This window comes from Taudactylus pleione, unplaced genomic scaffold, assembly GCF_031769625.1.
Source record: "Taudactylus pleione unplaced genomic scaffold, aTauple2 ptg001834l, whole genome shotgun sequence".
In the NCBI taxonomy this organism is placed as follows: domain Eukaryota; kingdom Metazoa; phylum Chordata; class Amphibia; order Anura; family Myobatrachidae; genus Taudactylus; species Taudactylus pleione.
The window spans coordinates 54,223-70,310 of NW_028286231.1; the positions used below are offsets into that span (position 1 = coordinate 54,223).

A 16,088-nucleotide genomic window follows, 5' to 3' on the forward strand; every position below is an offset into this window, starting at 1 on the left:
GAGCGCACGCTCTGAATGAGGGCCGCCCTCCATAATTATGGAGCGTCCTCCTGGACGCTCGTATAGCTGTGGGTCACCACCCACAGCCTATACGAGCGTGCAGTTTGATGGCCGCGATGGTCTTGACCATCGCGACCATCGCCACTGCGAGCCGGAGCCTGCGGTTGAGGTTTTCAACCGCAAGGCCCGGAGTGATTTTGGCTCTATCAGAGCCAAAATCACTCCCACTGACATCACTAGTGATGTCAGTGGGGCCGGCTTCTGACGGGAGGCGTTCCCTTGGGAACGCCCCCGTCTGGGAGGCACGCCCCCGGCACGCCCACCAAAGGGGGCGTGCTGTCAATCAACATCGACAGCACGCCCCCTTTGATCAGACACAACGAGCGAAGGAAAGTCCTTCGCTCGTCGCGTCTGGCGCATGCGCATGACGGAGCTCCCGCCGTCGTGCGCATGCGTAGTGCACAACATCGACCCACTTGCAAGCGGACAGCCGCTCGCGAGTGGGTCTGAATCAGGCCCCTTGTGGTCTGCTAACCAGTTGTTGGTTTGCGTATGAGCAAAGGTGCGCTGCTACAAAGACAGGATTTCTTCTTCGTGGTGTCAGCAGTCATCGGAATCTGGCCGGTTTTGCCTTTTAAACTATTTCTGTTTTAAGGACGGGATGTACTAAGCGTCACATCCGCCATGCGGCACATCCCGCCTTTCATCTTTTATATACCACGTTATGTACTTAGAATTAGAAATGCGATGAAAATCTCAAAGGACAGCTCTCCCGATAAGAGATGCCCCCAGATAGAGGGACTTCTAGGTTTAACACCCAGAAGTCTCTCTGGTGTCCTTCTGCGCATGCGCGAGACGCGGGGGGATATGGGAGGGTTCCGATTGGATCCTTCTCATGGGGAGCTTCCCAGAAAAAAGCCCCTAGGCTTCGCAATGCATCACATTCTGGTGCTTTGTACATACGGAAAATTCGGTAGAAACTGCATTTTCGTGGGTTTTACCGCATTGTTCCCTTTAGTACATCCTGCCCTAAATCTAGAGGCTAGAGGTTTATGTATAAAGCAGTGAAAAGCGTGGAGAAGTCTCCCAGTAGAGAAGTTGCCCATAGCAACTGCATAATGGTGGGTTTCGTTCTGACCGAAATGAATAGTTACACACTTTATTTACAATTAACTAACAAACAACAAACAAACAATTAACATACAAAGTATACAGTATACTCCACTTTTGTCTATGTATTCAGAAGACACCGGTAATTCATCATCTTCAACATACAGAAGATGTAGTTCATCTTCATCTGGGGAGCCCTCGTTTCAGCAACGCCCAGGTCTTCCAATATACATTGCAGGCAGCCTACTGCAGTCTCAGGTCCATGCACGAGCCGAAGAGCCTTTGTCTAGCTCTTGATTTATATACCATAGTATGGGTGTTGGCTTTCCGGATATTAAACCCATATTAGTTACATATTGGGTACCAAGCACTGATTGGTACAACATAGCATGGACCATTCTTATGTCTTGTACATGCTCTGTAAGCATTAACATATACTACCAGACAAATAAATACAGTAATGACGTGTCCTAATTTCTGGAGATAAACTCTGTTTCAAATCCCCTTTGCGTAGAATATGGACATCACTATCAGTAACCCATAATGCTTAGCGTCTCTACACATCTTACAATGATCACCCCACTACCATATAAGGTATAAATGGCTCATTAAACATCTCTGATAATGACAGGTACAAGTTAGGACCCCTCTATATATGTCTTGTCTGACTCCCAAAGGTTAATCTGGCCAGTCTATGCATAGGCTAGAACTATATGAACACAATGTCCTTTTCAAACCTCAATGGGGCCTAGCAAGGGTATTTGTGTTGCAACTTATATGCCTATGTAGAAATTAATTATTTAACCCGCTGGTTACAGCAACCAATTAGCTCCTACCTATTATTTTATAGACTGTACTTTATAAACGCTACTTCAAAGCTGAATGGTTGCTATGGGCAACTTCTCCACTGGTTCACTTGTCCACGCTTTTCACTGCTGTATACGTAAATCCATAAATCACCATCAGGCTATTCCATCTAGCCCTATATCTCATACTAATACGTGGCAAGTGGCTGCACCAGGCATAAATGCTGGGGAAAATGTAATACACACAGACAACATTTTATGTAATATTCTCAGGCTTCTCCAGGCTTTTAGGTTACTGGCGTCATTGTGGATGAACAGCATCAAAATGACGGAGGTCACAGACCAGGTACCCCAGCAGCTCTGCCCGTTCTGGGGACGGGGTAATATTTCAGTAACAAATTGTCAGAGAGATGAATGTACTGTGATGGAGGATATGTCCCTTTAAGCAGACGTCAGTGTATTTAAACGTATGACGGGAGTAATATCATTAGAAGTGCAGGAAAACCAGTCTTTTAGAATATATTAGCAGTTCCATCTAATACCTTTTCATGTTCAGGTCTATGATTGCGCTATCCAGGGATATCTGTATAAATTAATTCTTCTCATCTGTCCTCATGTCAGCGTCGTACAGCACAGAATATAAATCCCTTCTCCCTCTCCGCCACAAGGTGAGTTCATTTTAGGATAGCAAATTTACCAGAATTAGAACTTCAAAGTATTGACGCCACGCGCAGTTTCTGTGAGTAATTTGCATTTGCATTGTGCCGTTTAGGGACAGTTTACGAATGCGCTGAGTGTCGTACATCATCCAGCTAATCAGTCGGCCTCTTTTATCCCCACTCTGAAGCCTACGTTATAGCGGAGGAGTATCCTCTACCTGTCATTACAGACATTGGGTAGATGAAAATGCTTTTCAAAGGTACGAATAAAATCTAAAAGTATTTAAATGATTATTAAGGTTTTTAGTTACGAGTACGGGTAATATCGGTGCATTTACCTGCAGATATAGTATATATGTATATATATATATATATATATACAGTATATATAGTGCACTCCCAGGGCCCGCTTCTGAATCGGAAGGATCTCTTAGAGCGGACATAAATTATGAGATTTTGCAAAGAGCATACGCGCAAAAGTAAATGTGCACATTTTTTTTTTTATATGTCCGTCTTTTTCTCAGTCGTGCGCAACATGGCCTAATCTATTGGTGACGGGGCGGGACCTGGGCGGTAACAATGCAATTCCACGTAACCGCTCTGACTTTTGCGAGTGTCGCGGGAATAATTGCACATTATGCTAACACTTTGTCACAGACAGATAATGAAAAGCGGAACGTAAATATGCCGGAGGACTTAGCAGCCGCGCCATTTTCTAACGCTTCATAAGCGGAACCCTCCTCTGTTTCTGCACGTTATACACTAAATTTTGGCCAGAAGCCGACATGTGCGGAGCGACAGATTGGTTATAGAAGGCAAGAAATGTCTTAGATTTACTGTACTTTACAAAGAAATACTTTTTTTTTTTCTTTTTAGTCTCATACGCGCCGGGAACAACAGAGACTCATATTTCTCACCATCTGTTACAATGATGCCCTCCAGAATTTGTCGAACAAGAAAGTAATTCTGCTAGATCTCTATTCAGCGGAACCGGTCCCGTCTCCGCTGCTTATCTGCAGCTGAACACACCGAGCGAGCAAGTTACCGCGCATTGTACTTCATCTGCCTCGTTTTATAGCCAAATGGCCTCGACAAACATCATATTCTACGCCGTAGCTAAACAAAAGCTGACTTTTTATATATATTTACCTTTCTAAGCACCGTTTCTGCAATAGGCTCGCTTCCAGGCTCCTGCAATACCATCCTACAGAATTGTAATGGGAAATTAGCTGACCTCGGCGCTAATGAGCCCGCATCTAGTCATTTGCATACAAATATTCGGTGGTGTACCCATTTCGTTTTATGTACATAAGCATAAAAGGTTCAATAAATATTTAGTGCGCCCTATTTACAATTCATGCGCTACAGAGAATTTAGCATTCATTTTGCTCAATGGTTACATAAAAACCGCCATTATACGTAGATCAAATTATAATCTTCTAACTTAGCCAATCAATACACATTCAGTTTATTCTCGGGGGTTAAACATTTTGCCGCTGTATCTCGCGCTGACATTTCCATCTTTGACGCGTAAAATTCTCTATTCTCCCAGACCGGGCTTTTTATTGTATACCGTCTGCTTCTAGCTTATTACTTCATACAAGTAGAGAAATGTAGGGAAGCGTCATTAAGGTTGTGTCATAAAGTTGGCGAATTATAGGCTAAAATGATCAAAGTATTTATATGCAGGTGAGATGCAGACACGGAAATAAAAAGGAGAGTTCAGAGCTTTTAGCCGCTCCAGAGGGACAATGGCGCAAAATGCGAGTGCTCATTCTGAATGTGGGCGGCCGCTTGTATTTTGAAGTGCGGCCTCCTGGTCGCTAGCTAAGCTGTGGGTTACCACCCACAGGTTTAGCGACTGACCAGGTTGATGGTCGCGATGGTCAAGACCATCGCGACCATCGGGCTTGCGACGAGACCCTAAGGTTGGATCTCGGCAACCGCAAGCCCCAGGGAGCTTCCTGCTCTGATCGAGCAGGCAGCTCCCCACTGACATCACTGCTGATGTCAGTGCGGTCGCCCACAAAACGGCAGGCATTATTTAAGGAACGCCTCCGTTTGTGAAACCACCCCCCCGCCACGCCTACAAAACGGGGCGAGCTGTCAATCAACATCGACAGCCGCCCCTTTTATAGTGAGCTCCGGAGCGAGAAAATTTCTCTCGCTCCGGGGCTTGCGCACGCGCAGTGTGGCCCCTGCACGTGTGCAGGGCCTAAACATCGATCCACTTGCGAGCGCTCAGCGCTTGCGAGTGGGTCTGAATGAGGTCTAAATGCCAATAATCCACAGCTAAATTACAACCCACCCCACATGTAAATTTATTTTACAATGGAATCACAATAGTGGGTTACAGAAGACAAAGTACAAGGGTGTAAATACCATAAGCCCCATGGGGTGCAGTAGCTCACAGCTGAGGGGGGCCCTTTCTGTATGTGAGATTTTCACCATAAGGCAGTACATTAGGGTCCTTACAAATCTTTCCATGGGGTCCACTCCACATATGTCTAGTTATGCCCATATTTGCTGACGTCTGGTCTGCCCCCTCCAGGACAACAAGGCGGGGGGGTGGTGTGGCAGAAGTGTGTGGGGGGGTTATGGCATGATCGCGTCATTGTCCTTGCCTCGCTATACAATGCTATGATTACTGAAAATTGAAATCGAGGATGGGGCCATGATAACGTGATTCATCACGAATTATGTCATCTGCGCCAGGGTCGCCCACTTCACTCAGAAAGTGGGCAGCGCCAGTCGGCTGTGAACAGCCTCCGGTGACTTGGCTGCTCTTCTGGGTCCCCTTGAGAAGCCACCCGAGATTCGGGAGTGTAGGCAAAGTAAGGTGACTCCCCTGAGGGAGTGTTCCAGACAATGAGCTGGGAAAGGGCAGAGGAGCCTTTCCATGGTGCTCCTACCTCTGTGTTGTAGCAGGGAAGAGCTCCCACACAGACACGAAACACTCTCTACTGACCTACCTAGGAAAGACGGACAGCCAGGCTGACCAGTGCAGAGATCCTCACAGTACCTGATCTTAGATAAGTGTGCATGACACTGCAAAGACACATAGCCCTGACACAATGCCCGTGCTGTACTATACACCAGGCCATGTATTCCACACACCATTGCAAACTGGTGCAATGACCCGACCAACCAGTTACTGGTCACCTATGGCTGCTGTGCAACACAAGCTGTAGCTAATTGTGGTGCTCTGGCCTCACTACGTAACAGTCCTATACAGGGCAACACCACCATCATGGCGCAGGACTATCAAATAGAAAACAAGGCAGCAGCAGAGGCAATCCAATAACAGGGCAACTAAATAATACATTAGCTTATGTATAATGGGGGCCAGACTGCTGGGAAATCTAAATGTAGGGTGTATCCAGGGAGGTTTACTATGAAAAACACCTAATTGGGGCCTAAAATGAAACCATTATGTCCTATGGGCATCTGATTTTGGCGGGAAAGTTTTTTTTTTTTTTTTTGTGGGAAACTGGTTTTGCGGCTTTGCCCAGGGTATGAGACCTCTAAAAAGCAAGGAATCACCTCCCTGGTTTATAAGGTACCTGGGCCTGATGCCCATCGTTAAACATGGTGGTCAGAGATTCTTCTGCGCCCAGGCCTATGCACATTTATAAACACCTATGGCACAGTAATTGTTGGTGGGATAGTGATCTATGTAAACCTATCGGAGCCGCACAGCCCTCGTGGGAGTAAAGTGGGTAACGGCCTAGTTGGAGGAAGGTAGGACTAGTGCTTACCCCCACTGATTGGCAAAATGGGCCTAGTGCCCAAAGTGTGGGGCCAAGGGTGGGACCTAGGGCCAAGGGTGGCCAGTTCAGGCCTATGGGCCTCCCTAGCGTCTAGTGGTGCCACATTAATGATATGCAGATGCTCACAGGGGCCTACCCTGTCACTGACGCCTGGAGGGACGACAATAAGGTGGCTTTGATTAGGTCCTTTGTTGACGAGTCTTCCTCCTATTTTCTTTGGGCTCCCGCCGCGGCCCTCTTCCAGCCACCGCCACTTCTTCTTACAGGTAATATCTTTTCTTTTCTTGAGACAGGTGGTTTTCTTTTTCTGGCTTATTCCTTGCCGGCGCCGCATCTTCTCCTGTTTGGCACTGGAAATTCTTTCTTCCGTCGTGAGCTCTTCTCTCTCTTTTTCACCGGACTTGTTGAATTAACATTTCATTTAGACAGATTTGCACCATAATTCACACTTGCCATCTTCTGGTCTGCCCTTTCCACAAGGAGGCAAATCTCGGGCATCCGGGATAGCCGCCTGTGATTTGGAAGCCTCCCGTACGTGCCCGGAGCGTAGGCAAGTATGCCGTAATTGCACTGGTAAAATAATGTAATAAACCAAAACCTAGGATTGGTTTTGTTAGATGATCTGTTACACAATTCTGAATCTTTAACTGCAGCGCTCTGGGGGCCCGATTCAGAGGCGCTCGCTATTTGCGTGTCCACTGCACAGTAAAGAATTGAGGACTGAAAACCACACAGGGAGCTGGAGATGCAAACCCGGAATTGCGGGACACGCAGAACGCGGGACACACCGGTAAGAACACACGGTTAATCATTGGACACTGTATCTCTTTAAGGAGTAAGGCAGAGTGGAACAGGCACCCTTGAAAAAGTCCAACCTTGGATGAAACGCATTGAGACACGCCCCAGTATCACTTACAAATTGGGCTACATTGTATTTTTGGACATTCAGGTGCAACTTATATGAAGCTTAAATTGCTTTTAAATTTCAGGACTCGGAGTCTCTGACACTGGAATCGGTATTATTTACCGCCGGACATGGAATCCCGACAACGGCTGCCCGACATGGATGAAAATCCCGATCGTCCCTAAGGTAAGTATAGACTAATCAAATTCCCTCTCCTATCCCTCCTTAGGGGTGCCTAACCCTAACCTTCCCCCCAGTGGCTAACCCTAATCCCCCCTCTGTGCCTAAACCTAACCCCCCTTTCCCCGCCGCCTAAACCTAAGTACCCCGGGGGGAGTGCCTCACCCTAACCTTCCCCCAGTGCCTAACCCTAATCCCCCCTCTAAGTGCCTAAATCTAACCTCCCCCCCCCCAGTGGTGCCTAACCCTCCCCCCTACCTCATTCGGGTTGGCATCCGTCTGGATTCCGGCGTCAGGATTAAGATATGCTGCGGTATTTTGACGCCTATCTTAAGTGCCTTGCCGGGCTTCCCCGTCAGGATTTAGGCCGGCAGCATCGCGCCCGCCGGTCTCATAACTACACCCTGAAATAACAAGTAAGTCCCATCTAGCATACAAAACACAAAGCATATAAAAACATCTTATTTCCTTGCCTAACCCTAAGTCCCTCCCCGGGGGTGCCTAACCCTAACCCTCCTTCCCCCTAGCCTAACCCTAACCTCCCGGGGGGGTGCCTAACCCTAAGTCCCCACTTTGATCGGGATGCCGGGCGCTGGTCTCCTGCGTCGGTAAAATGACAGGCGTCTAGATGTAGGCGCCTGTCATTTAACCCTCGCCGGGATAAAGCAGTCGGGAAGCACCGGGACTGAGGAAACCAGCAGGATACAGGCAGCGAGATTGGGTAAGTACATCACTTCTTACCCTATCCTGCACAAATAGTGTTTTCAAGTTCCAGATACTGGGCCTGATTCAGACCCGCTCGCAAGCGGGTCGATGGTGTGCCAGTGCGCACGCGCAAGCCCCGGAACGAGCGCAAAAAGCACTCATTCAGTGGCTCACTACAAAAAGGGCGGCTGTCGATGTTGATCGACAGTTCGCCCCGTTTTGTAGGCATGGCGGGGGGGGCTTCACAAACGGAGACGTTCCCAAGCGAACGCCTGCCGTTTGTGGGCGGCCCCACTGACATCACCAGTGATGTCAGTGAGAGAGCTTCCGGCTCTATTAAAGCCAGAAGCTCTCTGGGGCTTGCGGCCATGAGACCCTACCACAAGGGTCTCATCGCAAGCTCGATGGTCTTGACCATCGCGACCATCATCCTGGCTGCTCGCAATAGCTGTGGGTGGTCACCCACAGCTATGCGAGCGGCCAGGAGGCCGCACAAAAAAAAAAAAAGACGTCCTGATTCAGAGCGAGCGCTCTTTCAGAGCGTCCTGCTCTGAATCAGGGCCACTGCGCACTATGGGCCTGATTCAGAGCCGCTCATAAGCGGCCGCTCGTTCGTTCCGAGCGATGTTTGCCCAACTGCGCATGCGTACGGATCATAATACGCATGCGCGTACCAGTCAGTGCGGCCTAAAATCGTTTGTTCGCTAAATAGCGAATGCCTGCTAATATGAGTGACATGAGGAGGCGTATGTGGGTGGTAACAGGGGAAGGTGCTTGTAAACAGGGAGTGGAGATCCGAACGCAGGCGTGCTTAAAGGTCAAAACGGTCGTTTTATGGGTGTGCATAATTAATACAGCAGCGTCACTGACCACGTCACTGGGTTCTTTTATAGTCAGAACTGCTCGCAAGTGTGGTAGGAAACACCAACCACAAGAATAGCGAGCAGTTCATAGGCTGGTCGATGTACTCGATTAATCCAATAAATAGCGGACATGACGTAGGATGCGAGCGGCCAGGGGGCGTAGTTATCCAAAAAACAACTGCATGTTTTGTTCGCTCGTTCAGACATAGAGGCGTCAACAGACCGCAAAGAGTGAACGGTTCATTTGAATAGCCACCCCCTTTTCCTGAATGACCGTCCGCAAATTGCGTCCGGCTCTGAATCAGGCCCTATATTGTTTTCGAGGTGGAGAGGAGAGAGTAGAGTTATGCAACAAGCATCATTTACTGTATAAGAACACCCACCCTACAGCCTTCATTGTGATTTTCAAACTTATTAATATACTGTATGTTATGGACTGTATAGAAAGATAATCTTATGGCACCACTATTTGGGAAATCTTTTATAAGAACACCCTCCCTAGAGGCTGAAAGTCTGGACTATGCATTTTGAGAACATCTATTATATGTATGCCCCAGAGCGCACCACGATCCCTGTTTTTTTTCCAATTATGAATCTACTTGGGAGACATTCTAGCTATAATGAACAAGTAGATGATTTATGATTGTGTTTTATATCGCTTTTTTTTTTGTTGTTGTCCCAAGAGCTGACATTCTACGTTACCGATATCTATTAAGGTTGACAGTTTTACAAGTGTAAGCTCTAGCTGAGTGAGGATTTCTCCTCTCACCGGTACAAGGGTTTTGTCTTTAGAAACCTGTCTTGTCCAGGGATATTTACTGAGGCTATAAATGTCCATCCAGCAGGAATCAATCAAGTTGCTTAAGTCTATTGACTGGAGTATCTGGGAGCTGTGCGTGACGCAGTAACTCATTGTAGGCTGGAAGTTATAGTGGAATAGAGCGATTCTGGGAACTCTCAGCAGCTCCTGTGATCTAGGTCTACAGCACTTCAGGTGCCTTCATCATACTTGAGAGTCGTTTGTTGACCCCCTAAACATGCAAATGCGCATTTAGTTGTGGAAGCGTGTGCCTGTAGGACAGCCTGGCATGTATTTAGGGGCACACTCACTTCCTCGTCGCATGACCATTGATGGGACTACTGGACAGATGGGGAGGGTACATGCAGGGAAAAGTAAAGGCATCGCTTCAAAGTCCTGACTGCTAACACTATATATAGGTTCTCTCTGTTAATTATTTTTTAATTGTTTTAATCACTTAATTGGATTTTTTTCTCCGAACATACTGCTTGTTTGAGGCTCATTCATGATATAAATATCTCCCAGCTGTCCAGATTTGATTTGTTTTTCGTTTGGAACGGGGATAGCGTAACAGCTTTAAGTTTTGTCGAGCACCTTAATCGCTATGCCGTCACAGCACAACATAAGGACGCCCACTTTACCTTACACACATCCGTAATGTTTAGCAGGACTGCAAAAACATCGGTACAATCGAGTACCATCGCAGTCTCACGCACACTTGCACAGGCTCTGACCTTACTCAGGAATTGCTAACTTCATTGCACGCTATGAGGCTGCGTAGGGCATCGCAGTGGCTAATTTATGCACACCCCTGCAACGGTGTTCAAGTGCGCTGGCACGCCTGCTATTCGCCGACAACCCCCGTGGGTGTAGTAGGTATTACCACCGGCCGCATGGCCAACGGTTCAATTCCCAACAGTGGCAGCCCGGCAGGAGTGACGATCCTGATCGTTAAAAGGTAAGTATCGCCAGTGACGTCCCACCCCGCAGTGACACCTGGTGCGGGGAGTGATGCCTTGTGAGCGGCGAAGCCGCGCCCCCCCGAAAAGGGGGCGTGGTCTCAAAAAGGAGGCGTGGCTTTAGAAAGGAGGCATGTCCTCGCGGCCCAAATCTGTCCCCGACCCGTGTATCTCTATGGAGTGGTGGGGGTGCCGGAGGTGCGGGCACTGCAGGCTCTGTCACTGACACCCGGGTGCGGCCCGCACCCCCCTTGTGACGCCACTGAGTATCGCTAACCCTATTTTCCCCCCTAACCCTCCCTTAATGGTGCCTAACCCTAACCTCCCCCCCAAGTGCCTAAACCTAACCCCTTCTTCCCCGCAGCCTAATCCTAAATCTCCCGGGGGGGTGCCTAACCCTAACCTCCCCCCGGGGGGTGCCTAACTCTAACCCCCTTCCTCTAGCCTAACCCTAACTCTCCCGTGGGGCTGCCTAACCCTAAGTTCCCCCCGGGAGCCCCTAACCCCAACCTCACCCCCTGCGGCTATCCGCGCCCGGCTTACCTTCGATCGGTATGCCGGGCTTTGGGCTCCCGGCGTAGGTCTAATGACAGGCGTCGAGTTTTGCCGGGATTAGAGAGTTGGGAAGCCGGCGGCCGGCATTTAGACCGTCGGCTTCCTGACTACATCCCCCCTCGTCACCACCCACAAACGGCACTTCCTGTCAATCACTCTGCGATGGGTCTGCGTAGTCACTGCAATCACTGTCCCAATCGCGTTGTCGCAGTCCCAATCACAGTGACCGACTCGCGCACGCGCACTGCAATGCATACGCATGTACAAAACGCAACGATCGACCGATTGCGGGCGTAATCGCCGTTGCGAATGGTAATGTATCAAGCCCTATAGCTATTGAACTGCGTACGTAATCGCTATTGCATTCGCAGCTGCGATCGGAGGTGAATCAGGCCCTTAGACAGGAAAAGTCCCTATCAGAACTTTCTGCCCTGATTCCAGGATGGTTGGGAAATGTATGGCACTAATGAGTGCCCCATTAGTACCCTGCATGCCAATGGCAGGTGTGCATGGCATTGATGAGGTTATTTTAGGGAAGGGGACTGGGGAGGCCAGTACTTCTGAAGTACCGTGCATGCCTTCCCTATGATGTGGCATGGCCCAATATGGCGTGACCACGCCGCTGTGTGCAGCGTCCACTCTTTCTCCTTGCGCCCGTGGCAGCACTATCCCATTTATAAGAAAGTAAAAGTTCTGAGCTTGGTAACATTGCGCAATACTTATCTCCCAATTACATGCTCCGTGAGACAGGACAGTAGCGGTAACTGCAGGGAAGTCAGCGTGGGGCATTTATGAGAACTAATGCGAAGATACCGATCACATTGTAATAATCCCTAGGGTGTTTGCTCTCAGTGTCTACAACAGGAAATGACAGAATTTGGGCAACATTGCGCCAGTTTATTTATATATGTTTCCCATATCTTTTTGTCTAGGAGGATTTTTCAAAAACTTTGACCGGTCCACTTCTTATTTAAAAAACTTGTCACCTGGTCCTCCGATGAGGTGTATATAGCAAGAAACGTAGCGTAACCAGCACTAAGCAACGGCTTATGCGCTTTGCTAGCTCCAGGAGTCGAGCTGTGACATACATGATACTATGGGCAGGATGCCGGCATGTACCTAGATCTGCCATTCTAATCTCCCGATAAGAGCAGTCCTTTGCGATAGAAAGACTTCCGGCTTTATGACCCTGAAGTCTCTCTGGCCTCCATCTGGCATGCGCAGAAGGACATGCGCACCGCCGGGGGTGCTGGGTGGGAGCCCTCTCAGTTAAGAATTCAGAAAAAAGATCATAGGGTTCTATTGGGGGCGTTACCCACCGGGTCCAAGCTCCTGAATGTATCGCATTCTGGAGCTTGTAACATATGAGAAATGCGTTGAAACCCCCGAAAAACGCATTTTCGGGGGTTTGACTTATTTTTTGCCCATTGTACATACTGCCCTATGGGGTAAATGTAATAGCCTGCGACTAACTGGCATTGTTGAATTCCCGGCGAAGGCTATTACATTTACCCCTATGCCCGTCTTACCTCTCCTGTGTGTTATTACCAAGTCTCATTTTATGACCGTGCCCCCCAATTGTAAAGCGCAATGTAATACGATGGGGCAATATAAATAAGTGTCAATATGTAAATAATAAAATATGTAATAAAGCAAAAAATGAAATGAATAACATCAGAGGCCCTCGTGACATGTTCTCTCTCTGTCATGTTAATTGGCGGTTATCAATAGCGATAGAACGGTAACGATAAGTGCAGATAAATGCAGGAGGATAAAGGCGGACATCAGGGAGGAGAGGGGCAAAGGTTGCAGGCAACGCTACAGAACATAGGTAGCGCTGAGAGAGGGAAAGCTATTACAGATCACGTCTCTTTCATCTCACAAGAATAGCTTTTAACGTAATGGTGGAGATTTTTTATTAAGAGCGGCCGGCAGGAAGGGTTCTTTGGATTTCACATTTGTGAGTAGAGAAAGTTGACAAAGTAGAAACACAACAATCGGCGTCGGGCGAGAGAGGATCTAACCGAGCAAGTAATTCAGCCGTAAAATGTAAACATTGACTGACGGAGGTGGCCGCAGGGCGGCTGAGACTTTAGGTTACGGAAGAGAAATAATTATTCACAGAAAATGTCGTAATGGCTGCAAAATATTCAGAAACAAAATGAGTTTTAGAAACCGCGACGCTTCATGGATCGTTCGATAACAAATTTATCACTAACCTGGCTAGCCTGCGCATATAACAGCTCTGGCGGTTGGCTTCTGGTCCGTTAGACGGCACATGCAGCGTTCAGGCTGCTGAATAGCTTTATCATGTACACGGCTAGTGCCCTGTTTATCATATATTTGTATTTTACAATGTAGAGTTCTCTAAAGGGAAGTACAGTGACTTCATCGCGCAGCGTCTTGCAATAGTTTAGTTGAGGTGATCCGCCTGCGTTCAGTTCCTCCGAGTAGTCCAAATTTAAGATGAACTCACAATTTCTTGGCCCCATACCGGGGGACAGATAGGGATATGGGATCGGCTTTCAGTGAACTATGGGCCTGATTCAGAGCCGCTCGTAAGCGGCCGCTCGTTCGTTCCGAGCGATGTTTGCACAACTGCGCATGCGTACGGATCATAATACGCATGCGCGAACCAGTCAGTGCGGCCGAAAATCGTTTGTTCGCTAAATAGCGAATGCTTGCTATTTTGAGTGACAGGAGGAGGCGTATGTGGGTGGTAACAGGGGAAGGTGCTTGAAAACGGGGAGTGGAGATCAGAACGCAGGCGTGCTTAAAGGTCAAAACGGGCGTTTTATGGGTGTGCATAATTAATACAGCAGCGTCATTGACCACGTCACTGGGTTATTTTATAGTCAGAACTGCTCGCAAGATTGCGGTAGGAAAAACCAACCACAAGAATAGCGAGTAGTTCATACCTGGTCGATGTACTCGATTAATCTAATAAATAGCGGACATGACGTAGGATGCGAGCGGCCAGGGGGCGTAGTTTACCAAAAAACGACTGCATGTTTTGTACGCTCGTTCAGACCCAGAGGCGTGAACAGACCGCAAAGAGCGAACGTTTCATTTGAATAGCCACCCCTTTTTATCTGAACGAGCGAGCGCAAATAGCGTCTGGCTCTGAATGAGGTCCTATGGCCTTGTTGGTTGGTTGGTTGGTTGGTTGGTTGGATGGATGAAGGGTGAGGTTTGGCCAGATAGGAGGACCATATTTATTACATCATTTTATTTAGTTTTAATGTATTTATTTGTTTTGTTTTGTTCTGTTTTCTCCCCCAGAAGCTGCCTGTGCTAGTCGTCGGCTCCGTGTCGGTGTTTCTGTTCCTGGTCGTTCTCCGGATCATTAATGAAGTGAACTTCCTCAAGCTGCTTTCCTGTTTTGGGCAGACCAGCGGCCGCTGCATCCCTGCCGCTGTCACGTGGCGACAGCGCCCTCTCACATACCACGACGGCTACATCAACATTAAAACACGAGAGGTAAGATAACAGAGCTTAATTTCACAAGCTATAATGTATTTCATTTTCACTTGTTAGGCTGCTCAAGATCCTGATTCAGAGACGGACGGTAATGCCACGGCAGCTGAAAATTTGTACGCAGCGGCTGTGCGAAATTATGCAAATGACGCAACTGCCGGGATTTGTATTGAGACGCGCACTGGCGGCCTCGCAAGTCCAAGTGACTGCGTGCAAAGGCTCAGCCCGGTCACATATCAGTCAAATATCAGGTTTCGGAGTCCCCCATAGGTGGCACAGAATGACCACGGGTACTGAGACACCGGAGCCATTTTGACCTTGTTTACAGGATCGCAGTCGCAGGCAGATATGGCCCGAAAACGGTCGCAACTTGCCTGCATTTGAGTTACGACCTCCCTGTTGCCGCTCAAAAAATGTTCCCTGCCTGTCAATCACTTTGCGAATAAATCCTCACGGCGAGCGACAAGGAAAATTAAACTTGACGCATGCGCAGTGCGACTCAGACATATGCGCAGATTACCGATAATCGCAACATTGGCATTGCGCCCATTTCTGAGTCATTATCATCCTAATTCCCTAGGAACCAGTGACATCACTGAGGCATACTAATTAGGTGAGTTATAGCCAATCGTCCTGAAAATGCAACCTAACATTAATCATGGGAATAAAACCTAACTTTAATCACGAGAATGCATAACTGCCTCAGTGATGTCACTGGTCACCAGTGTATTGATTGGCTGATATTGGGCCAGCCCACAAAATGTCTTCCCTTCACTGTGTGTCAGCTGCGATTTATTATTTAGTACTAAATAGGAGCATTGATAAATGTACTTATTGAACCCATTTCTATCATTACTAACAAAATACCCAAAATAAAACATGAAGGATAATTATTTATGTGTTGTTACGACTTCTCATGTACTATGGGCTCGACTCAGAGCCGGTCGCTATCTGCATACGCTCGCTGGATGCGTATGCAAATTTTTCAAAGTGACGCCTCTGAAAGCGATCGCTCGCCAAGGCATAAGCACGCCCACCATGTCTTAGCGTGCGGCCACTTTGTGTATGCGTACGCCCAATCGCACAGGCAGAGCCGCCCACCAGCACCACGTCATCTCCAGGAAGTGTATTAAAACATTGGTACATCGGCCACCATTGGATGCGAACGCAGTGCTTGAGGTAGCTTAACCCTACCGCAAGCATTGCGAGGAAATCAGTGTAAAAAAAGGCAAGTGACGTGTACTATGACGCTGCCTGTTAAATATGCATGCCTCTAAAACGGCGATGAAACACTCAGGCAC

The 16,088-nt window shown here is 48.0% G+C and overlaps 1 protein-coding gene across 1 annotated transcript in view; it reads left to right on the forward strand.

Annotated features, from left to right (window-relative positions):
• The window catches only part of ST6GALNAC3 (ST6 N-acetylgalactosaminide alpha-2,6-sialyltransferase 3), a gene marked incomplete at its 5' end in the record, with an annotated part of 350,326 nt that overhangs the window by 23,607 nt on the left and 310,631 nt on the right, over positions 1–16,088 (forward strand). Inside the window, one exon of the mRNA XM_088465053.1 lies at positions 14,547–14,790. Within this exon, the coding sequence (XP_088321179.1) occupies positions 14,547–14,790 (244 nt within the window). The remainder of the gene's footprint in view (positions 1–14,546; positions 14,791–16,088) is intronic.